The 27,178-nt window shown below is 38.1% G+C and overlaps 4 protein-coding genes across 4 annotated transcripts; all 4 read right to left on the bottom strand.

Annotated features, from left to right (window-relative positions):
• Positions 1-2,006: 2,006 nt before the first annotated feature.
• Positions 2,007-2,945, bottom strand: LOC139178843 (olfactory receptor 12D3-like). The gene has a single exon (XM_070777634.1). The coding sequence runs from the start codon at positions 2,943-2,945 to the stop codon at positions 2,007-2,009; it is 939 nt and encodes a 312-aa protein (XP_070633735.1).
• An 8,958-nt stretch (positions 2,946-11,903) lies between these two features.
• LOC139178842 (olfactory receptor 12D3-like) lies at positions 11,904-12,860 on the bottom strand. The gene has a single exon (XM_070777632.1). The coding sequence runs from the start codon at positions 12,858-12,860 to the stop codon at positions 11,904-11,906; it is 957 nt and encodes a 318-aa protein (XP_070633733.1).
• A 6,729-nt stretch (positions 12,861-19,589) lies between these two features.
• Positions 19,590-20,540, bottom strand: LOC139178899 (olfactory receptor 12D3-like). The gene has a single exon (XM_070777706.1). The coding sequence runs from the start codon at positions 20,538-20,540 to the stop codon at positions 19,590-19,592; it is 951 nt and encodes a 316-aa protein (XP_070633807.1).
• Positions 20,541-26,017: 5,477 nt separating this feature from the next.
• LOC139178841 (olfactory receptor 5V1-like) lies at positions 26,018-26,965 on the bottom strand. Its single transcript, XM_070777631.1, has one exon. The coding sequence runs from the start codon at positions 26,963-26,965 to the stop codon at positions 26,018-26,020; it is 948 nt and encodes a 315-aa protein (XP_070633732.1).
• Positions 26,966-27,178: the final 213 nt, after the last annotated feature.

The following is a 27,178-nucleotide window of genomic DNA, read 5'->3' as shown; positions in this document are numbered from 1 at the left end:
GCCATGAAGATTATTCTAGATATCATCTAAATCTACAAGTAAAACATTCAATGTTAACATGGTTAGATTAAGTCCATGTTCCCTTCTTATCTTCTAAAAATTTTCCTGAAAGAAATGATAGAGGAATAAATCCAAATTTTATTTTTAAAAAATTAAGAAAAGTCTGAATCCCAGAACAATAAAATAGAAATAAATGCTTAGAAAACAATGGAGATAAAACAAGGGAGTAGAAGATGTTAAGAAAGGAAGCCCACTGGTGCAAAGCTAAGAAAAAGCTGCTGAATTTCCCTTTGTTAAGTAAGTTGCATAAGCTAAGCTATTAATCAGTCAGCAGTAGGAATTTTTCTTGACCTGATTTGGTTTCAAGGAGTAGTCAGCATGGACTCAAAGAATCAAAGAAGCAAGCCGCATTTGACAGAATTATTTCAGGAAGGAAGTGATGATGTAGCGAGAAACTCTGTGTATTTGAAGGAAATAGTCTGTTATTAAAGCTGTGAGGAGAACAGATCTACAACTGCAAACCTCAGTTGCTTTACAAAGAAAGAAATTACCTCACTTCAAAAACCAGATCCAAAAAGCTTCGACTAAATTTACACTTTTGGCAACAGTTTTACACAAACCTTCAAGAGGAGAACTGAAAGTTGGTCAACATACTAAAAATCCTTCTGAAGGAGTCAGAGAGCTGACCAGGCAGTGAGGACTTGCAGGACTAAGATCTAGAAGAGGAGGGCAGTACATAAAAGAGGGTCCAGCATTTTTTTTAAACCATTTTTCTCCTTGAGGTACAAGCATACCTTAATTTTTTGTATTTCAGTTTACTGCAGTCCACAGATACTGTGCTTTTTTTTTTTAACAAATTGAAGATCTATGGCAGCCCAGCATTGAGCGAGCTTGTCAGCACAATTTTCCAAACAGCATTTGCCCACTTTGAATCTCCTGTCACATTTTGGTAATTCTCACAGTATTTCAAACTTTTTCAGTGTTATTATATTCGTTATGGTTATCTGTGATCCGTGATCTTTGATGCTATTACTACAGCTCACTGAAGGTTCAGATGATGGCGAGGAAAAGTGTTTTTAATGAAGATACATACTTTGTTTTAGACATAATTCTACTGTACATTTAATAGATTACACACTATGGTATGAACGTATGCAGTGGGGAAAAAGTATTCACATGACTTGCTTTATTGCCACATCTGCTTTAGGGCTGGAAACAAGCCCGCAGCATCTCTGAGGTATGCCTGTACTGGCATATTCTGAAAAGAAGTCACAAGAAAATATTTGAGAAGATTTCATTTATCCTAACATTAATGATTATTTCTACATCACTAGTATCTTGTGGACCACTACGCTTAGACTGTTATACCTTTTTGGTAATTTTATCACGGATCAAATATAACACGGTTTCTCTTTTAGACAAATGCTCTCTATTCATCCTAGATTTTACCTCGAATTAACATCTAGAATGTCGTTTTCACCTGCCATTTTCTGCCATACTTTTATGTTTATATTCTTATCCGATTCGTTTTAGTTATGTATAAATTCCATAATGGTGAAACTATGTTTTTTTTATTACTGCTCTTATTACCAGAAAAATTGAATTAAACCATGCCTAGAGAGAATAAATTGTCACAAATGAAGTTGTCTTTGAAAGTAAAGCCTGCATACTAATCTATGATTTTTTTTAATATATTGTTCTATGCATAAAGAGGATTAGTTAGTAGGAAGGAAAACTCAATTCAAACCAATTTTATTATGCAAAAAGCAAATAAAAACTTTTATCACACCCTTGCTCTATTCATAGACTAATTCTACACTATAGATATTTCTTGGTGTTAACATAAATAAATAAAAATTAATGATCATCCTTGATGCCTCTCATCTCCCTACCATTTCTGAAATGAAAACAGAATTCAAGAAATGTACCAGATTTATTAGATATGAGAAAATGAATGTCATAAAAAGCACAGTTTTTATTTATTCCTGTTTGGCCAATGATTTTCTTTAGACAGACAGCTTCAGTTTCCTGCCAAAGACTCTCTTCAAAGCCAACTTCACTTCCTTATTCCTAAGGGTGTATATCAATGGATTCAGCAATGAAGTGACAGTGGTGTGTATGACAGCCACATACCGTCCCTGTGATACAGATGTGGCAGAGGCAGGGGGGATGTAGGTGAGCCCCACAGTTCCATAAAACAGAGATACGACCATGAAATGAGAGGCACACGTGGACAGAGCCTTGTGGAGCCCACGGCAGGTCCGGTTCTTGAACAGAAGAAAGCCAATAATATACAAGTAGGAGAGGAAAGTGAGAAAGCATGCTGCCATAGATAAGCTGCCAGTGACAATAAAAATGAGCCACTGATTGAGCCGAATGTCACCACAAGCCAACTCTAAGAGGGGCTTCACATCGCAGAAGAAGTAGTTGAGTTTCAGAGAGTGGCAAAAGTTCAGACGTGCAGTCATGACAGAATGCATCAGAGCATAAAAGAAACTGGTGATCCAGGCCACAGTTGCCAGGAGAATACATGCCTTGAGGTTCATGATAAGAGTGTAGCGAAGTGGATAGCAGATGGCCACAAATCGGTCAAAACCCATAATGGCCAGCAAGATGGACTCAGTACAGCCCAGAAAGTGGAAGAAGTGTAGCTGAGTGATGCAGCCCAGGAAAGATACGGCCTTGTGAGCAGAGAGGAGGTTTGCCATTAGTATGGGCAGTGTCACTGAAGAATAGCAGATATCCAGACAAGAAAGATTTCCCAGGAAAAAATACATAGGGGAGTAGAGTCTTGGCTCCGAGATGACAACCACTAATACGGACCCATTTCCAAACAGATCAATCATGTATATAATCAGGAGGGTCACAAAGAGAACAGGCTGCAGCTCCTGAGTGGAGGTCAGTTCCAGCAGGAGAAACTCATTCACTGTGGTAACGTTCTCCATCGCTCTGAGAAGGAGTGATAACAGTTAGTAAAGCTGCTCTAGTAGACTGTATGGGTTAAATGAAGCAAGTTCATCATCTGAAAGTATATAAGGATGATCTATGGTGAGTAAAATGGTTAGAAATGCTAGAATTAAATTCACTTGCAATGTAATTAAGGACAGAAATTTGTGATAAATTCTGAGTCAGTGTGATATATGTGATACATAGAACAAAGAAGCATATTTAGGATGCTGAGTTAAACCTATAAAGCAACTCATAAAGAATAAAAGCAGATATTTAGTGAACACAGTAAGAGAACAGGACTCAGTTTTAGCCTCATTGTAGCATTAAAATTAGTGTATCTAAAGAGTCTTGTCAGATGTATTTGTAAAAATTTAAATATTTTTAAATGGACATAATAGGCACACTTCTCATTTCTGGTACAAGTAGAAATTTAGCAATAGTCCTAAATATGCTTAAAAAAAATAAGAGTAGGTTCTCCACAATCTAAACCTTCATGAAACTAGAAAAAAAAATTGTAAACCCCAAAATTTCAAATCATGTGTAGGCAGAGGGGATACAAATCAGCAGATTTGATGTGAGCATCACAAGAGGGCATCACAGCAGCAGGGTTATTTATGCAGGAAAATCCCAAAGTACTAAGAAGTTTTAGTAGCAAAAGAGTATTGAAAACAGCAGAAAATTATCAGTCTCAGAAAGAGAGTGCCTCACATTGAGAGTGAATTTTTCCAGAATACCAGAAAACAAGCAAGTCAGTGTGCACATAATGATGAAGAGAAAAGTATGTTACCACAAAGACAGTAAAAATGTTGCAACTGAAGAGGGGACCAATGAGCCAAGAATCTGGGGAAAATATCCTATCCCCCATGCCATATAAACCTCCTGATAACTTGCCCCCCAAATCCAACTTGTTCATATATAAACAATAAATAGATAAACTTCTATATGCACATGAAAGTATGATAAGAAACAAACAGAAAAATAGATAATCATGATTTCTCAACAGAATTACGTCACCTGAAAGAAATATTTGTAGTGAAACAGAAAAATGGCAGCCCAGCACTCCTAAGAGAAGCCACTAAAACTACAACATACTTTTTAGTCAGGAAAAAATATACAAATATTCAAAACGGAAATTCAAATTAAAATTCAATGATATACTATTTTGACAAAGATTAAAATGTTTGCAACATTTATTTTCTTGAAGGTGGTGAAATACACACAGATGGGGATGTCAATTGATTTAATCTCTAACAGACATTTTAGTAATAATGGATGTGAGAGTTGGACCATAAAGAATGCTGAGCACCAAAGAACTGCTGCTTTTGAATTATAGTGCTGGAGATGACTCTTGAAAGTCCCTTGGACAGCAAGATCAAACAGCAAGACCCTAAAGAAAATCAACCCTGGATTTCGTTGAAAGGACTGATGCTAAAGCTGAAGCTCCAGTACTTTAGCCACCTGAGGCGAACAGTCAACTCAACGGAAAAGACCCTGATGCTGGGGAAGATTGAAAGCAATAGGAGAAGCAGGTGACAGAAGATGAAATTGTTAGACAGCATCGCCAACTCAATGGACATGAATTTGAGCAAACTCCAGGAGATAAATAGTGAAGGACAGAGAAACCTGGTGTGCTGCAGTCTGTGGGGTCACAAAGAGTTAGACACAACTTAGCGACTAAACAACAACAAAATTACACAAAACATCACTCCCTAATCATTTTAGATGTTCCTATTATCTGCATGTTTAGAGTTTATCACTTTTATTGTATCTGTATGTTAGAGATGCCATAAAATGACCTGTTCATTTATTCCCAAATTCACATTCAGTGAACCACATTAACAGCTTGCAGTTGGTCATGGTGGAAGTGCTTATGCCAAGGAATTGGTAAATTCTACAAATTATAAGCATGGTTTATGGTTTTTTGATTGTCTAGGCTTAAGAAAGTGATGGAAATGATGCAGATTAAACTTAAAAGTGTGTCATATTTGTAGCCATTATATTGTGAATAACGCAAAAATGGAGGAACATTTCTTCTGGTATTCAAAAAGTTTTGTACTTTAGGAAAACTAATATCACTGACCAATGAGAGAAATCCAGGCATATAACTTCCTTGATTCACTTTTGTCTTTGTTATTAACATAAACATATCAAACCCTAATGGAATTCATCATTGATGCGAGAGATTTCTTTGTTGAATTGACATTCACAGAATGCTAATATTGATTTTTGCTAAATACTTGCTGAAATTCAACTATATTTGAAATTCACACCATAGCTAAAATTCAACCTCTATTTGATCAAGTTACAATGTATTCAGGAATTATTTACAACTGTCAAGTCCATTCACCCTCACACACTCCTGGATAACCATTTCAAACCTCCAGCCAACATTCTTCTCCATATTGACTGTCCAATACTGACTTTGCTTCCTTGTCTATAAGAAATTTGAAGCAATTGAAAAGAACTTCCAGACTCACTATCATTTGTGTTTATATTATTAGAAAGTGATTGCACTTTCTTTTTATTTTTAATTGAGGATAATTGCTTTATAATGGTGTGTTAGTTTCTGTCATATAATAATGTGAATCATACAGATATCTTCTCCCTCATGAGCCTTTCTCCCTGCCCAACCTGTGCTTTTTTAAAGCCAAAGCTCTTGCTTGTCCTTTCAATGATACCCATTTGTTTAATCAGGTGTGCACTCCCACAATGCCATTCTCTCTTCCATAATTATTTTTCCTTTCTCTAATGTAACATTCTCTTCAGCAAAGGAACATTTAAAAGTCTTCCTTTCTCTCTGTTTTTCTTCACTGTCCATTTCCTCTGATCTTTACATCAAAGCTTCTCACAAACAATGTTTAAATTGATGGTCTCAACTCTTATTCTTTCCTGTCTCTCTTCAACCTATCTCATTAGACCTTTACTTCAGTATTCCCCTGAACTCTAGTTGTTGGATCAATTATGAAACGCATATGCACAGAATCTTCCACTTATTTTCACTTCTCTAGCTATCAAGTGAGTCCATGTCATGTCTCAGTTATTATTATTAACAGTTATAGTATTATTATTAATAGCTTCTTGCTTCTAACCTTACCTGTAAATCACCTCCCATCATCATGCTTTTTCTTATAACCCTCCCACCACACTTCAGCTCAGATTGTAAATTCAAACTTATTTATTCATTGCCACACCACACAGCTTGTGTGATCTTAGTCCCCCAACCAGAGATGGAACCAGGACACTTGGCGTGAAAGTGTGGAGTTCTAACCACTGGACAACCAGGAAATTCTCCATAAACTCAAATTCTAAGAAAGACTACAAGCTCTGTAATGTCTTTTTCTTTTTACTCTTCCAGCCTAATTTTCTCCCTTTCTCCCCTGAGTTCAATCAGTCAAGTCACACTGGCCTCTTTGCTGTTCTCCTTTGCTCTTCCCCATGACTAGCTGTCTGACAAAAGCCCTAACTTCATTTCAATCTTACCTCAAATGGTATTTATTCAATGAGACCCACTCTGATCATCCTACTGGGGCTCTCATACACTCCATACCCCCTTCACTCTCCTTTCATTTCCCCATGACACATAACACCTTCTGAAATCCCATATCATTTATTTATTTTTTTATTCTCTTTATTGTGTATTACCTACTCCTCTAGTTGGATATAATCTTTACAAAGTCAGTGTATTATCTCTTAATGATGTCTTCTGAGCATCTATAACAGTACCTGACACACAACACGTATTTGTTCATTGTTAAATCAATCTTTCTAGTCTCCTTTCATGAGGAATTAACTTAGCTGATTTCCCTTTGCAGAAAACTCATAGAAAGTCTCTTTGTTTTTTCAAGACAACTTATTTTTGCCCCACTTACCCAGTTTGGTTTAATTTGATTTGCTGTGGTATAGGTTCAACCAGGAGTTGTCATGAAGAAAAATGTTAACCTTATAAAGAAATAATAGCCTCTCTCTCATATTATTATGTGAACAGGAGTGAAATTTTCTCCTGTGGTGTTACCATCTGTGCCCACTTATGTTTGGAACAACTGGAAGTGTGGCTGGACTCTTCTGTTCTCGTCCAACTCACATACCCAACACCAGGAACCCTCTTCTTTATAAACCCTCCTGTTTATATAATTTCTTTAAAACACACACACACACACACACACACACACACACAGCATACTGAGAATCTAATTACTTTTCCCCAAATAGCAATGATGAAGACTTTGGGGACTTTAGGTATCTTACTGGTAATTAAGGTATACTGTAAAATTGTCTACAGGGGCAAAATAAGAAAAATACCATTATTATCCGGAGAAGGCAATGGCACCCCACTCCAGTACTCTTGCCTGGAAAATCCCATGGATGGAGGAGCCTGGTAGGCTGCAGTTCATGGGGTCGCTAACAGTCGGACACGACTGAGCGACTTCACTTTCACTTTTCACTTTTCACTTTCATGCATTGGAGAAGGAAATGGCAACCCATTCCAGTGTTCTTGCCTGGAGAATCCCAGGGACGGGGAAGCCTGGCGGGCTGCCATCTATGGGGTTGCACAGAGTCAGACATGACTGAAGCGACTTAGCATAGCATACCATTATTATCATTTTCCACAAAATAGTATTACCTTTATAATTTTCCATAATATTAAATCCTTATAACTGGATAATGTTGGAATTTTTTATTATTGCTGTTGTTTTTATTGTTGTATTTAAATGATGTTAATGTGAACTTCATTACATAATTACATAAATTTAAATAGCATACAATTAGACAAATAAGAGAAGCAACTGTTCAAAAAAGAGTGAAATCTTAAAAAGCATAATATCTAAAAGTTTTGCTTTTAAAAATTTATTTATTTATTATTTTGTCTGCTCTGGGTCTTCATTGCTGCACGAGATTTTCTCTAGTTGCAGTGAGTGGGGCCCGCTCTCTAGATGCGGTGCATGGGCTTCTCACTGCAGCAGCTTCTCTTGTTGCAGAGCACTAGCTCTAACACACGAGCTTCACTAGTTTCAGCACTTGCGTTCAGTAGCTGTGGTTCTTGGGCTTTAGAGCAGAGGCTCAATATTTGCGTGCCTGGGATTACTTGCTCTGAGCATTTGGATTTTCCTGGATCAGGGATTGAACCTGTGTCTCCTACATTGGCAAGCAGATTCTCTTACTCTGAGCCACCAGGGAAGACCTTAAAAGTTTTGCTTTTTATCTCTTTCTGTAAAATGTCATCATAGCCACTGTAATCAATTGACAATAATATCAAGTGATTCATTTTTTTCTAATCATTCTGCATTTATTTTGCTACCACACAAATTTCAGCCAGCTTTCTTGGTGAAGAGATTTACAGAAGTTCAGCCATGAAAATTATTATATAAATCATTTAAATCTACAAATAAAACATCCAGTGCTAATATGGCTGTTATTAAATCAGTGTTAATAACAGTGTTAATAATATGGTTGGATTAATCAGTGTTCTTCTCTTATCTTCTAAAAACTTTTCTGAAAGAAATAAGGAGAAAAAGAAGCTAAATCCAAACTTTATTTCAAAACAAATATTAGAAAAAGTCTGAATCCCAGAACAATAAAATAGAAATAAATATTCAGAAAACAATGGAGGCAAGAGAAGGGAGTAGGAAGATGTCAAGAAAGGAAGTCCATTTCTGCAAAGTTAAGAAAAAGCTGCCAGATTTCTCTTTTTAAAGTAAGTAGCACAGGTTAAGATATGAACGAGACAGCAGCAGGAAATTTTCTCGACCTTGTCTGGTTCCTAGAGCAGAGCAGTCAGTGTGGACTAAAAGAAGTAAGCCGAATTAGACAGAAGTTATTTCTGGTTGGGGGCGGTGATGTAGAGAATAATTCTGCATATTTGAAGGAAATAGTCTGTTACTAAAGCTGTGAGAACAGATCTGGAGCTGCACATCTCAGCTGTTTTACAAAAGGAGAAATCACCTGACTTCAAAAGTGGAATCAAAAATGCTACAGCCCAGGTTCGATGCATGAGACAGGGCACTCAGGGCCAGTGTACTGAGATGACCCTGAGGAATGGGATGAGGAGGAAGGTAGGAGAGTGGTTCAGGATGGGGGACACATGAACACCCTTGGCTGATTCATGTCAATGCATGGTAAAAGCTACTACAATATTGTAAAGTAAGTAGTATCCAATTAAAATAAATTAATTAATTTTTAAAAATAAAAAAAAAATGCTACAGCTAAACTTATGCTTTTGGCAACAGTAGGTTGCACTATTTTATATAACCCTCAGGTTGGGAACAAAAGGTTGGTCAATGTATTAAAAATCCTTCTGAAGGAGTCAGAGAGCTAACAAGGCATTGAGTATTTCCAGGACCAAGATCCAGAAGAGGGCAGTATAGGAAGGAGAGTCCAGCATTTTTCACCATTTTTCTACTTGAGATACCTACATTTTGGGGGGCTCCAAAATCACTGCAGATGGTGACTGTAGCCATGAAATTAAAAGACGCTTACTCTTGGAAGGAAAGTTATGACCAACCTAGATAGCATATTCAGACGCAGAGATATTACTTTGCCAACAAAGGTCCATCTAGTCAAGGCTATGGTTTTTCCAGTGGTCATGTATGGATGCGAGAGTTGGACTGTGAAAAAAGCTGAGCACCGAAGAATTGATGCTTTTAAACTGTGGTGTTGGAGAAGACTCTTGAGAGTCCCTTGGACTGCAAGGAGATCCAACTAGTCCATTGTAAAGGAGATCAGCCCTCGGTGTTCTTTGGAAGGAATGATGCTAAAGCTGAAACTCCAGTACTTTGGCCACCTCATGCGAAGAGTTGACTCATTGGAAAAGACTCTGATGCTGGGAGGGACTGGGGGCAGGAGGAAGAGGGGACGACAGAGGATTAGATGGCTGGATGGCATCACCGACTCAATGGACGTGAGTTTGAGTGAACTCCGGGAGATGGTGATGGACAGGGAGGCCTGGCGAGTTGCGATTCATGGGGTTGCAAGGAGTCGGACACGACTGAGCAACTTAACTGAACTGAACTGAATACTTAGATTTATTGTTTTATTTTATTGCACTCCATGGATACTGTGTTTTTTTGTTGTTGTTACAAAATTGTAATGTTGTTACAACCTTGAAGGTCTGTGACTACCTGGCACAAGGTCTAACTAAGCAAGCCTGTTAGCTCCATTTTCCCAACAGCGTTTGCCTACTTTGAATCACCTGTCACATACTGGTAATTCTCACAGTATTTCAAAATTTTCCAGTACTTTATATTTGTTATGGTGACCTGTGATCAGTGATCTTTGTTGCTATTACTACAGCTCACTGAAGAGTTCAGATGATAGTTAGCATTTTTTTAGCAATAAAGTATTTTTAATTAAGGTACATACATGTACATACATAATACTATTGTACACTTAATAGATTACAGTAGAGTGTACATATAACATTTACACACACTGGGAACCAAGTATTCATGTGACTTGCTTTATTGTTATATCATCTTTATGGTGGTGGTCTGGAAACCCACAATATCTCTGAGGTCTGCCTGTATTGGCATGTTCTGAAAAGAAATCAAAAGAAAATACTTGAGAATTTTTCCTTTATCTTAACATTAATGATTATTTTTACATCACTAAGATCTCGTGGACCACCACACTTGAACTGTTATACCTTTGTGGTAATTTTGTGTGTGTGCCCTGCTAAGTCATTTCAATTGTGTCCCACTATTTGTAAACCTATGGACTATAGCTCACCAGGCTCCTGTGCCCATGGAACTCGCCAGGCAAGAATACTGGAGTGGGTAGCCATTCCCTTCTCCAGCGGATCTTCCTGACCCAGGGATCAAATCCGGGTCTCCTGCATTGGAGGCAGATTGCTTACTGTCTGAGCTATCAGGGAAGCCCAATTAATAGGAAGGAGAACTCAATTCAAAACAATATTATGGTGAGAAAAACAAATCAAAACCTTTATCACACACTTCTCTGTTCATAGCCTGATTTTTCTACACTATCGACATATCTTGGTGTTAACATAAGTACATAAAAATTAATGATCATCCTCGATGCCTCTCATCTTCCTACCAGCTATCAGCAAATAATGAAAGTTGAGTGTTCAAAATACATCCAGAATCTAACTGCTTCTCCTATCCCCACCATTATTACCCTTGTCTAGGCTTCCATAAATTCTCATCCAAAAGATTATAAGGAAATTCTAATTTCATCCTTGCTCCCCTACTCTCTGTTCTCAACACAGTAACATTGTGATTCTTTCACCACAGAAGTCAAGTCAAGTCAATTCTTCACTCAAATGCTCCATATCATACTAATCACCCAGAGTTAGTGCTGAAAGCCTTCAGCCAGACAACAGAATGCCCATGACATGACTATCATCAACTTTCTGCCCTTATCTCCTGCCACCCGCTTCATTACTCACTGAGCTCCAGGCATATGGGACATCTTACTGGAACAAGACTCTATACCAATACTCTTTCATTCTCTGTCATTTCTACATAAAAAGCTTTATTGTCACATACTTGCATGACTCACTTCCCTACTTCCTTTGGCATTCTGCTCAAATGTCATTTCTTAAATAAGATTTCATAGACCCAATCTTACAAAAGAGTGCCCGCTGGCACATGCTCATTCTTGTTCATTCATTCTGTGTTTTATCTTCTGAAAGGCATATGCGTTAACTTGTTCATCTTATCTTTGCAAACCTTTTCAAATGAAAAAGATCCATGTCCTCATGTCAGGTACTCATGGATCTTTTCCAAGATAGTATCCTCTGCAAATTGAACACTTCTTCCTGAAAAATATATTTCAATTGAATGAATGACTAATGAAGAGTAATTGGAATCATATACATGAAGAACACAGTTACAAATGGAACAAATTTCTGATAAGAAAAGAAAATTCAAGAAATGTATCAAAAGTATTAAAATTAGAAATAAATGTCATAAACATAAAATAGAGTTTTGATTTTTTTTCTAGTGCTGCCAATGATTTTCTTTAGGCAGCTTCAGTTTCCTCCCAAACACTCTGCTCAGAGCCAACTTCACTTCCTTATTCCTAAGGGTGTATATCAATGGATTCAGCAATGAAGTGACAGTGGTGTGTATGACAGTCACATACCACTCCTGTATTACAGAGGTGGCAGAGGTTGGGGCGATGTAGGTGAGCCCCACAGTTCCATAAAACAGAGATACCACCATTAAATGGGAGGCACATGTGGACAGAGCCTTGTGGAGCACACGACAGGTATGGTTCTTAAACAGAAGGAAGCTGATAATATACAAGTAGGAGAGGAAAGTGAAGAAGCATGGTATCATAGCTAAGCTGCCAGTGACAATAAAAATGAGCCACTGATTGAGCCGAATGTCACCACAAGCCAACTCTAAGAGGGGCTTCACATCACAAAAGAAGTGATTCAGTTTCAGAGAGTGGCAAAAGTTCAGACGTGCAGTCATGACAGAATGCATCAGAGCATAAAAGAAACTGGTGATCCAGGCCACAGTTGCCAGGAGAATACATGCCTTGAGGTTCATGATAAGAGTGTAGCGAAGTGGATAGCAGATGGCCACAAATCGGTCAAAACCCATAATGGCCAGCAAGATGGACTCAGTACAGCCCAGAAAGTGGAAGAAGTGTAGCTGAGTGATGCAGCCCAGGAAAGATACGGCCTTGTGAGCAGAGAGGAGGTTTGCCATTAGTATGGGCAGTGTCACTGAAGAATAGCAGATATCCAGACAAGAAAGATTTCCCAGGAAAAAATACATAGGGGAGTAGAGTCTTGGCTCCAAGATGACAACCACTAATATGGACCCGTTTCCAAACAGATCAATCATGTATATAATCAGGAGGGTCACAAAGAGAACAGGCTGCAGCTCCTGAGTGGAGGTCAGTTCCAGCAGGAGAAACTCATTCACTGTGGTAACGTTCTCCATCGCTCTGAGAAGGAGTGATAACAGTTAGTAAAGCTGCTCTAGTAGACTGTATGGGTTAAATGAAGCAAGTTCATCATCTGAAAGTATATAAGGATGATCTACGGTGAGTAAAATGATTAGAAATGCTAGAATTAAATTCACTTGCAACATAATTAAGGACAGAAATATATGATAAAATTCTGAGTCAGTGTGATATATGTGATACATAGAACTAAGAAATATATTTAGGATGCTGAGTTAAACCTATAAAGCAGCCCATATAGAATAAAGGCAGATATTCAGTGAATACAGTAAGAGAACAGGACTCAATTTTAGCCTCATTGCAGCATTAAAATTAATGTATCTAAAAAGAGTCTTGTCAGATATATTTATAAAAATTTATTTCTGGGTACAGATAGAAGCTTAGCAATAGTCCTAAATATCTTCTTTTAAAAAAGAGTAGGTTCTCCACAACCTAAGCCTTCATAAAACTAGAAGACATTTTTTAAAATCCACAAACTTCAAATCATGTGTAGGCAGAGGGAATACAAATAAGCAGAATTGGTGTCAGCATCAGAAGAAGGCATCACAGCAACAGGGCTAATTATGTAGGAAAATCCCAAAATACCAAGCTCTTTAAAGGCAAGAGAATATCGAAAACAGCAAAAAAATTCAGTCTCAGAAAAGAGTACCTCACACTGAGAGTGAATTTCTCTGGAATATCAGAAAAGAGAGAGTCAATGTGCTTGTAATGATGGAATGCAGAGAAAAGTACATTACTACAGAGGCAATAAGAATGTTGCAATACAAGAGGGGACAAATGAGCCAAGAATCTAGGGAAAATATCCTATCCCCTTTTCCATAAACCTCCTGCTGATAACTTGCCCCCCAAATTCAACTTTTTCATAGATAAACAATAATATGAGAACTTCTGCATCTACATGAAAGCACAATAAGAAAAAAACAGATAAATAGAAAATCGTGATTTCTTAATCAAATATATTTCTTCGGAAAAAAATATTTGAAGTGAAACAGAAAACTTCAGCACAACATTCCTAAGTGAAGCTATTAAAACTATAACATAATTTTTAATGAAAAAATATACAAATATTCAAAACAGAATTTCAAATTAAAACACAATGATATGCTATTTTGATGAAGATTAAAATGTTTGAGACATTATATTTGCCTGAGGGTGGTAAAATACACACAGATGAGGATGTCAGTTGATTTAATCTCTAATGGATATTTTAGCAATAACTACTAAAAATCTCACATTCAAAGCAATTCCACTTTCTAGATTGTCCTTCAGATGTGTTTGCAAATGTCAAAAATTGTGTATTTGCCATGATATTTATTTAAGCATCACCATAAGAAAGATTGCAAACAAACTAAATGACCATACGGGACTAGTTAAATAATTTTCAGTACATCAGTTCAGTTCAGTTCAGTCACTCAGTCATGTCCGACACTTAGAGACGCCATGAATCGCAGCACGCCAGGCCTCCCTGTCCATCACCAACTCCCGGAGTTCACTCAGACTCACGTCCATCGAGTCAGTGATGCCATCCAGCCATCTCATCCTCTGTCGACCCCTTCTCCTCTTGCCCCCAATCCCTCCCAGCATCAAAGTCTTTTCCAATGAGTCAACTCTTCGCATGAGGTGGCCAAAGTACTGGAGTTTCAGCTTTAGCATCATTCCTTCCAAAGAAATCCCAGGGCTGATCTTCAGAATGGACTGGTTGGATCTCCTTGCAGTCCAAGGGACTCTCAAGAGTCTTATCCAACACCACAGTTTAAAAGCATCAATTCTTGGGTGCTCAGCTTTCTTCACAGTCCAACTCTCACATCCATACATGACCACAGGAAAAACCATAGCCTTGACTAGACGAACCTTTGTTGGCAAAGTAATGTCTCTGCTTTTGAATATGCTATCTAGGTTGGTCATAACTTTCCTTCCAAGGAGTAAGCGTCTTTTAATTTCATAGGAAATAGTAAAACAAGGCAGCTCTTTATATACTGTTTTTTGTCTCGCACAAAAAAACATTCACAAGTACACAGGTAGAGATGCATATGTGCTGCTATATCTACTTCATACAAAAGATGCATGATTAAACAGATTAAGAAAATCAAAACTTTTCCAACTAAGAAATTGTGCCATAAACCCATTTGTTCCACCCTATAGTTTTGACAAATTATATTCAAAGACATTCCCCAGCTACTCTCACTCACCCTTTCTAATGGTCTCAGTTTCCTTCTATAAAACACACACACATATACAAAACACCAAAAAAAAAAACAAAAAACCCCACACATTTCTACACATACAAAAACAAAAACCTTCCTTCTTACCTATTCTCTTATGTTCTACCTACTGACTGTGGCAATTCACCCTATTCTTTACTTCTCTGTGTACATCCTTGGAAAAAATATATGGTTTTGGTGCATAAGGAAACCCAAGAATGAGGGCTATAATATGTTGATTATCTCTTTGTATAAAATTATCAGAAAGATTTTAGCTGCTCAGAGTCTTATATGACAAATATCATATACCTAAGAGTAAATATAAATCACAGAGGACTTGGCCTTCATTCCCATTCTAAGCACAAAATAAGTACATTGAATCCCCTCTGAACTCTCCCTAGAGATGTTCCTAGCATAGATGTCTAGGGATCTCTTCTCAAAGGGTTATTCTCTACTTTAATATTTCAATAAATAGTTATTTTGTTTTTTTAATCTATTTGGTAGAACATTTTGCTACATTTAACTAGAAAAGAATATTATGCTGAGCCAGTGATTTCCACTGAAAGGTTAAAGAAAGAGTAAGTATGACAATTTTTAAACAATACAGCTCCTATCATTGGAAACTCTTAACAGCTTGTGGATCCAAAGTTTGTCATTGTTTAGAGAAATATGTTAAGAAATTAAAAGATGATAAAGTTTAAACTGAACCATTTTGACAAGACAAGGTGATTGATTTAACTTGAGAAACGTCAGAGAAAAAGAAAACAGCAACAAAATAAGGGCTTTATAGCCACCAAAATAAAAAATAAAGTACCTTGTTAGACTCAAAATAGATCCTGTCTATAAATGGAAGAGAAATTGACAGATTTTTCTTAAAATCTGCCTTAGCCAAAAATTTCTTAATAATGACTATTTATAGATGCATACAGCAAAACTCTCAGACTCTGGAACAAGATCTCCTGGAGTTAGAATCCTGGCTCTGCTTGTAATGTGACTATAGTTAAGTTACTTTTCCTTTCTGGTTTCTGGTTTTCCCCTTCTGTAAACATATGCTAATAATGAAACCAACCTAATTTGATTGATGTGATGACTAAGGCTAAATAAAATAATATCTGTAAGTGAACAAACTCTATATAAGTGATTACACACATACACACACAATCATGGCTACAGAGAATTCTGAATAAGGGTTATAAAAACATTTTGCAAGAAGCAGAGAGAGAATCTGTGATGTTAAGAATTATAGTCTGGAAACCTCAATCACATATCTAGAATTTTATCCAGTTCTACTGCATGATGACATTTGCCAAAGGATTACTTTTCATCCAATTTAAAATGTATTTTCTTTCATGGATATTGACAAGCAGATTCTAAATTAACAAAAAAGAATAACAAAGGTTCTGGTTCAAGATGGTGGAGTAGGAGACCCTGAACTCACCTCTTCCCATGGGCACACCCAATCTATAGCTACACAGAAAAGAAAACCAGAAACTAGTTGAAGTACTGTTACACATCAAATCAATGAGAAACATTCCACACTGAATCAGGCAGAGAGACCAAGATACAGTCTGGCCAAACATTCTATTCCCAGCATGGCAACTCACAACTCCCAGCTTCTCACTGAGGAGTAAAGAGTTTAGACTCCACATCTGGCACCCCAACTCTAAAGAATTTCACTTGAGGAACAAGCCCCCAGACATCTAGCTTTGAAAAACAAGGCTTGCATATGTGAGACCTACAAGGCTATGGAGAAAAAGCTTAAAAAGCTCACAGGACCTCACTCTGGCTAACTGACACCCTACTACTCCCCAAAGCTCAGAAAAGAGGCAGCAGATTGCAATGTGTCCAGTCTTAGGGAATTCCCTGGAGGTCCAGTGGTTAAGACTGAAGTCCTTCCCAGAGTGACCCTCTTACGTTCTCATGGGAGGACTAGACATAGGAGGTGAAAACAGCAAAGGAAGCCCCAGGAGACTTTCTTCCATCAAAATGCTTTTTTAAAAACCAAGTTGTACAGACTGAAGTAAGCCAGAAAGAAAAACACCAATACAGTATACTAACGCATATATATGGAATTTAGAAAGATGGTAACAATAACCCTGTATACGAGACAGCAAAAGAGACACTGATGTATAGAACAGTCTTTTGGACTCTGTGGGAGAGGGAGAGGGTGGGATGATTTGGGAGAATGGCATTGAAACATGTAAAAAAATATCATGTAAGAAACGAGTTGCCAGTCCAGGTTCGATGCATGATACTGGATGCTTGGGGCTGGTGCACTGGGATGACCCAGAGGGATGGTATGAGGAGGGAGGAGGGAGGAGGGTTCAGGATGGGGAACACATGTATACCTGTGGCAGATTCATTTTGATATATGGCAAAACCAATACAATATTGTAAAGTTAAATAAAATAAAATAAAAACCAAATTGTGGAATTCCGTGGTTGTCCAGTGGTTAGGTCTTGGAGCTTCCAATGCAGAGGGTACAGGTTCAATCCCTAGTCAAGGAACTAAGATCCCACATGCCATATGGAATAGTCAAAATACAAAAGACAAAACAAACAGACAAAAAAACTCCCATTTAATGAAACGTGTCCAGTCTTCATGTGAAGGAGATCTATTTGCTTATTTTAAAGGCTTGACTTAAGTGGTAGGCTTCTTATCTAACACACTTCTAGAGGCCAACTACAATACTCTCCATAGACAGAGGCCTTAGCAGACACCATCTCTTTTCTATTCCTCTGCCTCATTCAGATTGCCAATATATCCCAACATCCAGAGGACACCCCTTGACCATTTGACTCTAGTGGCCAGCAGGGCTCATGTCTTTTGGCTCCCACAGGTCTGTAACAAACAGAGAAACAATTCTTAACAGGCTATCTCCCCTGAGACAGCACAGAGACATAGACAGAAACACCCAGTCTTTCTGTGAAATAGGACTATTTGTTTCCCTTAAAAGCTACAGCCTAAGAGGCAGGCTTCTCATTTATCACATAGCTAGAAGGCAAGTACTGGAGAAGGCAATGGCACCCCAGTGCCATTTTCCTGGGAAATCCCATGGACGGAGGAGCCTGGTAGGCCACAGTCCATGGGGTCGCTAAGAGTCAGACACGACTGAGCGACTTCACTTTCCCTTTTCACTTTCATGCCTTGGAGAAGGAAATGGCAACCCACTCAAGTGTTCTTGCCTGGAGAATCTCAGGGACAGAGGAGCCTGGTGGGCTTCCGTCTATGGGGTTACACAGAGTCGGACATGACTGACACAACTTAGCACCAGCAGCAGCAACAGGGGGCAAGTACAATCCTTTCTAGAGCTCAGGGAGTCCAATGGATGCAATCTTCAGGCTATAGCTCTGCCCTAGCTCAGATATCTGGTGTTTCTGAGAAAAAAAAACATCTTCCTGATGTTCCGGTTTTTGTTGCTGACACCCAGAGGCCACATAACCCAGATAGCCTGCTCTAATGACCAGAGGGGCTTGTATCTTTGGGCTTACCAGACAGTCACAAACAAAGAAACTGTTCTTAACTGGCTACCACCCCAGGGCTCAGTGAAGGAGAAGCAAACTCACTTCTTACAGACATTCCTTACAGACTGAAGGAAGTCTATAGACATTCATTGAAAATTGCTGCCTGAGAGTCTGGCTTCCAATTATTCTGCATCCAGATGCTGATGGAGACATTTATTATAAATCTCAGTTTTAATATGTCTTCCCTTTTCAAGGTATACAACAAGGGATTTACCAATAAATTGAGTGCATTTTCTAGCGTTCAGATCAGCTGATCTTTTTCCGATAAATAAATTGATATGAGAACATCTGACATATATAATAGAATGGCCAGAATAGAAAAGAAATAGATAAATCATTTATTATGTAGTAAGTGCCTGCTCTCATCCCTCCCTAGCTTTCTTATCTCTTTTTAGTTCTCTGTAGCATCTAATTGAAGAAGGCAGTGGCACCCCACTCCAGTACTCTTGCCTGGAGAGTCCCATGGATGGAGGAGCCTGGTGGGCTGCAGTCCATGGGGTCACTAAGAGTCGGACACGACTGAGCGACTTCACTTTCCCTTTTCACTTTTATGCATTGGAGAAGGAAATGGCAACCCTCTCCAGTGTTCTTGCCTGGAGAATCCCGGGGACGGAGGAGTCTGGTGGGCTGCCGTCTATGGGGTTGCACAGAGTTGGACATGACTGAAGCAACTTAGCAGCAGCAGCAGCAGCATCTAATTACCCTGACATATATACTTATGAATTTGTCCATTGTGTAAGATTGTAGAATTTCTTTTGTTCAGTCTTGCTTCCTACATCTATGCTGCCTGACACAATATATATTCAATGACTATCTCTTAAATAAGTGAGTAGGTAAATAAAAACTGAGCAAATAATGACACATGGTTGAGCACAGAACATGGTTATGGGGCTACAAATTCCTGAGGAAAAATCATGTAGACCATTTATTAGAGTGAAGGGATAAAAATCTTAATCAGAGTCAGATATAAGCCTCATTAATCTCAGTGGTGCTGCCGGCAGTCTTTAAATAACTTGCTCCTGAAGATTTCCTTCAGCGCCAGCCTCACTTCTTTATTCCTAAGAGTGTATATCAGTGGATTCAGCACTGGAGTGACTGCACTATAGACGATGGCCACCATCCTATCCTGAGTCATGGAAGTGGCTGAGGCAGGATGAATGTACGTGAAGCCTACAGGTCCATAGAAAAGACACACGACCGTGAAATGGGAGGCACAAGTGGACAAAGCTTTGTGGAGTATCCTGCAGGACTTATGCTTGAGCAGAAGGGAGCAAATAATATAGAAGTAGGAGAGAAGCGTCAGGAAGAAAGCTCCCATAGATACGCTGCCTGTGACAACAAAAAGCAGCCACTGGTTGAGCAGCGTGTTACTGCAGGCCAGCTCCAAGAGGGGCTTGACATCACAGAAGAAGTGATTGAGCTCTTGAGAGTGGCAAAAGTTCAGGCGTGCAGTCATGACAGAATGTACCAGAGCGTTAAAGATGCTGGTGATCCAGGCCATGGCTGCCAAGAGAATACATACCTTGGGGCTCATGATGACAGGGTAACAAAGTGGGTTGCAGATGGCAGTGAAGCGATCAAAAGCCATGACAGCCAGTAAGACGGCCTCTGTGCTTCCCAGAAAGTGGAAGAAGTATAGCTGAGTGATACAGCCCAGGAAAGATATGGTCCTGCGAGCAGAGAGGAGGTTTATAAGGATTTTGGGCAATGTCACTGAAGAGTAGCAGATATCCAGACAAGAAAGGTTTCCCAGGAAAAAATACATGGGGGAATGCAGTTTGGGTTCCAAAATCGTAATCACTAATATAGCTCCATTTCCAACCAAGTTTATCAAGTAAATGATTAAGAAAATCACAAAGAAGAAAGGCTGCAGCTGCTGAACACTGGTCAGGCCAAGTAACAGAAACTCATTTACTGTAGTGACATTCTCCATTGCTTTGGGAAGCAAATGTAATGATGACAATGAATTAGTTTTTTTGAATTTTACACTGTGGGAATTAAGTGAAGCAAGTTTACTATTTGGAAAAGCCTAAGGGTGAGCTCCAGTGTGGAGAATATTTAAAAGTGGTAAGTAAACAGCTTTACCACTCCTGAATATGAGTCAAACATCTTTTTACTGCTTTAGAATTTATCATGTACTAATAAAAACAGCTTATGATGAGTAAGTCAGATATAGATAAAAGACACTTTTTTAAAACATAAAATGTAAAGCATGACTATATCTTATTTACAACATTAGAATTAGAGGTTAGATAAAAAAAATTAGAGGTTAGAAAATTTTAAAACATACAAAGGAAATAATTGTTCAGCTTGTGATTCTCGGTTCTGGCAGTAAAAGTGATGTAGCCTACTGAGGATTTCTTCTTTTCTCCTAAGATATTTTAAAGCCTCAGGAAATTAATGTATCCTTCCTACATGCCTAAACTTTCAGCAAAACTAAGAAACATAAAATCCAGAATCTTCAAATATTGTGTTTAAGCAGAGGGAATAAAAACAGCATCAGTTCAGTTCAGTCTCTCAGTCATGTCCGACTCTGCGACCCCATGAATCCCATCACGCCAGCATAGTTAGCCTCAGTAGCCACAAAACTGCAGCACAGTGGTGGGTTTGTGTGTGTAGATGAGAAAAACTTGAAAGAGTAAAAAGTGTTAACAGGAAGAGAATTTTGAAAACATCCCCAATTTTTCAGGCCCAGGAAAAAGTGCCCTACATTTAGTGGGAATTTCTACAAGAGGAGGAGAATTAGAAGAAGATAAAACATAAGCATTGAAAGAGAGAGGAAAAATATATACTAAACGCTTTGCCATTTGTAAAAAATAATCACCACCTTAGTAACAGAAGAGGGAGCCCTTGAATTGAGGAATGGAAAAACTACCTGGTATACCCCTTCCCTGGTGGCTCAGATGGTAAAGAATCTGCCTGCAGTGTGGGAAAGATCCCCTGGAGAAGGGCATGGCAACCCACTCCAGTATTCTTGCCTGGAGAATACCATGGACAGAGGAGCCTGGTGGGCTCCAGTCCATGGGGATGCAAAGAGTTCAACATGACTGAGCGATTAAGCAGCAGCCTACCCACCCTTACCCACACTAACACTCCCCTGCTAACAACTGGTCCAGAATATCACAACCCAATGTAAGCTCCCAATAAAATAGCTTCAAAAGTTGACAGAAATAATGAAGAGTAAAATTCACAATCCTAATAGAAGTTTTTAACATCTCTCTCTCTCTCTCTATGCCTTATAGAAGAGAAAGCAAAAAAAAAAAAAAAAAAAAAATTAGTAAGAATATAAAAATCTGAAAAGCATAATTTACAAATTTGATTGACATATATAAACAGCTCAGTAAGAAAAGAATTCACACCCACATAAAAAAGAGAAAATACAAACTGAGAGAATTTATCACTACACTAAAAATATACACTAAAAGTTTGCTAGTCAGTAAGAAAAGACTCTAAGCAGAAGAATGGAAATGCAGAAGGAAGTGAAGAATATCAGAATGGGCATGTGTCTGTATGCATGTAAGGAAAAATTGACCCAATAAAAGTGAAAAATGACTATACAAGGCAATGTGCAGATTACCCTGTTTCATGACTACAGATGCAAAATTCCTTTCTCACTGTCTCCTATGTGACTCTGTGCAAATCACCATCATCACTCATTTGAATTATTGGAATGATCTTATTTCCACTCTTATCCAGTCTCTTATTCTCAAGGCAGCATCCAGGATTATTCTGTTAAACATGTCTAATGATTTAAGCTTCCACTTCCACTCTATCCCTCAGCCACATTGATCTCTATGTTGTTACTGAAACACTAACTACATTCTCATCTCAAGGTCTGTGCACCAGCTCTCCACTTATATGAAGCATTCTTACACTTAATAAATTCACATGTTTAATTCCCACATCTCTTTCAGACCTTTGCCCTAAAGCTACACCCTCATCGTGAATTTCTCTGATTGTTTTGTTCAGTCACTGACTCCTGTACAACTCTTTGTGATGCGATGAACTGCAACATGCCAAGCTCCTCTTTCCTCCACTATCTGCTGGAGTTTGCTCAAATTCATGTCCATTGAGTCAGTGATTCTATCTAACCATCTCATCCTCTCTCACCCTCTTCTCTGGCCCTCCATCTTTCCCAGTGAGTCAGCTCTTCACATCAGGTGGCCAAAGTATTGGAGCTTTAGCTTTAGCAACAGTCCTTCCAGTGAAGAGTCAGGGTTAATTTCCTTTAAGATTGACTGGTTTGGTCTCCTTCCTGTCCAAGGGACTCTTAAGAGTCTTCTCCAGGTTAAATGACCAAAAAAAAAAAAAAAAAAAAGCATATCCTTTCTTGCTATGTTGTTATCAATGGCACTTATCTTAATCTGCTGTATTGGATTTTATTAAATATTTTATATTTTTTATTTAACTTACATGCAGTCTCAAACACACACACACAAAACTGTTGTCTGTTTTATTCACTACTGCAACCTAGCACCTAAAACATTGTCTGGAACATTTTTTTTGGTGCTCTCTCTATACTTACTGAATTAACTACTGGATTAGGATTACCTGTTCAATCATTATCAGTTACAAAAGCTACCCTCAAAAGGTCAAATTTGTTTTCTTTTGAACATTCTCACCTATCCATACTATTCTCCTGAATGTGATGCTACACTCACAAAAGATTCTTCCAGTTTATCAGAGGACATGGCAACATAGAAAATGAGCAATGAATATTTGTGATTAAGTAAATAACTTTTAGCCATATAGGGCCAGTTTTAGCAATTAATTTTTGTCATGGACTGTTCTCAAAGACACTTGTGATTCTTAATGATTAATTGCTGTCTATAAACAGTATTTTAAATTTAAGAAATTACATTATTGGTGAAAGAAAACAAAAATCTAGGAGCTGCACTCCATGAGTATGGATATAGAAGAAATATTCTAAATGGAGTTGTTGGTAGAGAAGATGATTAATCTCAGGAGTCATAAATATAATTGAAGGACATTATTACCTATGCATATATGGGAAACTGGGGATGTACTCAAGTGAAAATATTAATACTTAAGTAAATACTTCATACAAGTGTTTTGAAAATTATTATATTTTTCCTGGATAATAGCACCATCCATCTCCCACTAAAAATCATACTATTGCAAAGTTATGTAATTATATAAATAGTAGGTACAATCTAACATATTGCTTGACTAGAACTAGAACCTATCATTTTTGCATTATTAATTTTGACATACATTAAGGTACTACTCATGTAATTTTTTTCTCTACTTCACTTTCTTCTTTTCTTTATATTTTCTATAACTCTCGGTAACACACACACCCACCCACACACACCCACACCCATACCCACACACCACTAAACAGATATAGGCACTCAGACATTTAATTAAAACATAGACCTAACTTGGTCACAATGAGAGTCTACCCTGAAACAAATAACAAACAACCAAAAACAAAAACAAAAATGTACATACACATAGACTGAGAAATTCAAAGCTTTACTTGCTAATGACTTATGCTGTAAACCCACCTGCTCTTCCACTCTGTAATTTTCACGGCTTAGATTCAAAGAGTTTTCCCCATTTACTTTCACTTGCTTTTTCCAATTATATTAACACCCCTTCTTCAGAAAATTATTCCTCTAATCTAAGCTCACTTTTCTTCTGTTTACTCTCAGCCAATTTGTCCTGCACATGTCTTCACGTACTTTATAATAAAATAAAATTTTGGCTCAAAAAGGATATCCAAAAATCAGAGATCAGCTGCATTTACTGTCTCTTTGAATAAGATCATCAGAGATAGTTCCAGCTGTTCAAAACTCTTACACCCATTTTATTGCAAGAAACCTCTATCTAGATGTGAGATTGAATCTCAGCAAATCCATGTCTTATTTGAGAGAACAAACAGACTAAATCCTGTATAAACTTCCCTGGGGGTATCTGGACATTAATATCTTGGGATTTTTCTCTCTAGAGACTTATTCTCTCCATATTTCTCTTCCATAAGTATCAATTTATACCCTTCTTTGGTGTGCTTGTGAAGTCACTAGATTAATTCTTTAATAATAAATTTGGGGCAGAGCCTTTGATTGATCATGAGCAAAAGGGAGTGATGAGAATATAAAAGAGAAGAGACAGCTCTATCCTTCAAAAGTCTAACACCTTGTAAATGCAAAAAAGTGATATCAGTTAGAGCAATATAATGAAAACTAAAAATATGAATTATAAACTGAATTCCACAGATAAAGAAAAAGGAAGGATTTGGGGAAATGATAAACAAGGAAGAATAAACAATGGGAATAAATTTGTTTAATTTGCAATTTTATGTATGGGATCTTTGAAGTATTGCAAAAAATCTAAGGTTATTATTTGTGCTATTATGATAAATATATATTTTCTATTTTGTTTCTTTCTTTTTTTTGGTCACATTATGTGGCTTACAGAATCTTAGTTCCCTGACACCAGGGATTGAACCCAGGCCACAGCAGTGAAAGCGCTGAGTTCTAACCACTGGTTTATGCTTAGTTGCTAAGTTGTGTCTGACTCTTTGCAACCCCGTGGACTGTAGCCTGCCAAGCTCCTCTGTCCATGGAATTCTCTAGGCCAGAATACTGGAGTGGATAGCCTTTCCCCTCGCCAGAGGATCTTCCCTACCCAGGGATCAAACCCAGGTCTCCCACGTTGCAGGCGGATTCTTTACCAGCTGAGCCACTGGGAAAGTACAGTAAACGTAAGAAGGACAGTGACAAAGGAAGACAACTTTGAGACAAATGCTGAAAGTTAGAGAACCACAAGTCAATGGATAGTTAGTTCACCATAAGACAAAATAAAATTTAAGAACAATAGATTAACTGAAGAATATATTTGATATGTTTGAATATATTTGGGATTCCCTAGTGGCTCAGACGGTAGAGGCTGCCTGCAGTGTGGGAGACCTGAGTTCGATCACTGGGTCAGGAAGATCCCCTGGAAAAGGAAATGGCAATTCACTCCAGTATTCTTGCCTGGAAAATCCCATGGATGGAGGAGCCTGGAGGGCTAAGTCCTTAGGGTTGCAAAGAGTTGGACCTGACTGAGCAACTTCAGTTCACTATATTTGATATGGAGGTTAAAATACCAAAAAAAGTGTGCACAAGTAGAGACAAGCACATTGTAGTTTTAGTTATGCTCAAAAGATTCAAATTAACTTTTTATTTAGATATAGTTTCAAATATATAGAATATACAGAAGCATTTCAGGAATAAGAAGAGAACTCCCAAAATCCATTAATCCTTTACCCAGATTAATTTCTTGTCAACATTTTGCCCTATTTATCATTGAAATCAATACTGTTGGCAAGAAAAAACAGATTGCATGGGCAAGACAGATAATTTTCTAGATTTATCATGAGAGAAAAATAAACACTACACTTCAAGGGAAATGAAATTTGAAAGTTGCTACTTTTTCTCCCACAGCTCTCAGGGCCTTTCTGATATCCTTATTCCTCAAAGTATAAATGATAGGGTTTAGCATAGGGGTCACCACACTGTACAGTACTGAGATCAGCCGGTCTTTTGCCAATGAGTAAGATGAGATGGGCCGCACATAGGTGAAGATGGAGCTGCCATAGTAGAGAAGGACAATGACCAGGTGAGACGCACAGGTAGAAAAGGCCTTTTGTCTCCCCTCTGAGGAGCGGATCCTCAAGATGGTGGAGATAATGTAGAGGTAGGAAAGGATGATACCTAGGAAAGGAGCCCATCCAATGAAGACCCCAATGATAAGTAACACCAACTCATTGACAGAAGTGTCCCCACAAGACAAGATCAGCAAAGGGGGGATGTCACAGAAGAAATAATTAATCTCGTTGTTGCCACAGAAAGGCAGGTGGAATGTCAGTACTGTGTGCACCACTGAGTTGAGGAAACCACCAGTCCAGCAGGAGGCTGCTAACTGGCTGTATAGGACCTTGTTCATAATAACCGAATACCTTAAGGGCTTACAGATTGCAATGTAACGATCATATGCCATGGCTGCCAGGAGGAGACATTCTACCCCCACAAAGAAAAGGAATGCAAAAAGTTGAGCCACACAGCCCCCGTAAGAAATACTTTTCTTCTTTGATAGGAGATGCACCATCATCTGGGGGACATTAGTGGTGGTATAACAGATATCAAGAAAGGCCAGATTCCTTAAAAAAAAATACATGGGGGTATAGAGTCGTATATCGACCAATGTTACCAAAATAATGAAAATATTTCCTCCCAGGGTACAGAGATAGATCATAAGAAATATGGTAAAGAATAAAAACTGCACATCATTTAAGTCAGAGAATCCTAAGATGATAAATTCAGACAGAGTGTGATTTTCTCCTTCCATGATGTTTTCTCTTGGAAACTGAGAAAGAAGCAGTACAGATTGCAGTATTCATGTGCTGCAGCAGCAGTAATCTACAAAACAAGAACATATAACTTTATAGATAAAATAATCATCAGAAAATAACAGGAAAAAACACTCAAATTTAGAATCTATGACAAGTTACAGTGTTGTACCACAATCATCACATAAGCCTTCGACACACATTTAAACTTT

Source organism: Bos indicus, chromosome 23 (genome assembly GCF_029378745.1).
Source record: "Bos indicus isolate NIAB-ARS_2022 breed Sahiwal x Tharparkar chromosome 23, NIAB-ARS_B.indTharparkar_mat_pri_1.0, whole genome shotgun sequence".
In the NCBI taxonomy this organism is placed as follows: domain Eukaryota; kingdom Metazoa; phylum Chordata; class Mammalia; order Artiodactyla; family Bovidae; genus Bos; species Bos indicus.
The sequence above is the reverse complement of the archived record's forward strand: the minus strand, read 5'-3'. Positions and strand labels throughout refer to the sequence as shown.

Coding starts and splice junctions, on each gene's coding strand:
- LOC139178841 (XM_070777631.1), bottom strand. CDS start 26,965: ATGGAAGGAGAAAATCACACTCTGTCTGAATTTATCATCTTAGGATTC.
- LOC139178843 (XM_070777634.1), bottom strand. CDS start 2,945: ATGGAGAACGTTACCACAGTGAATGAGTTTCTCCTGCTGGAACTGACC.
- LOC139178842 (XM_070777632.1), bottom strand. CDS start 12,860: ATGGAGAACGTTACCACAGTGAATGAGTTTCTCCTGCTGGAACTGACC.
- LOC139178899 (XM_070777706.1), bottom strand. CDS start 20,540: ATGGAGAATGTCACTACAGTAAATGAGTTTCTGTTACTTGGCCTGACC.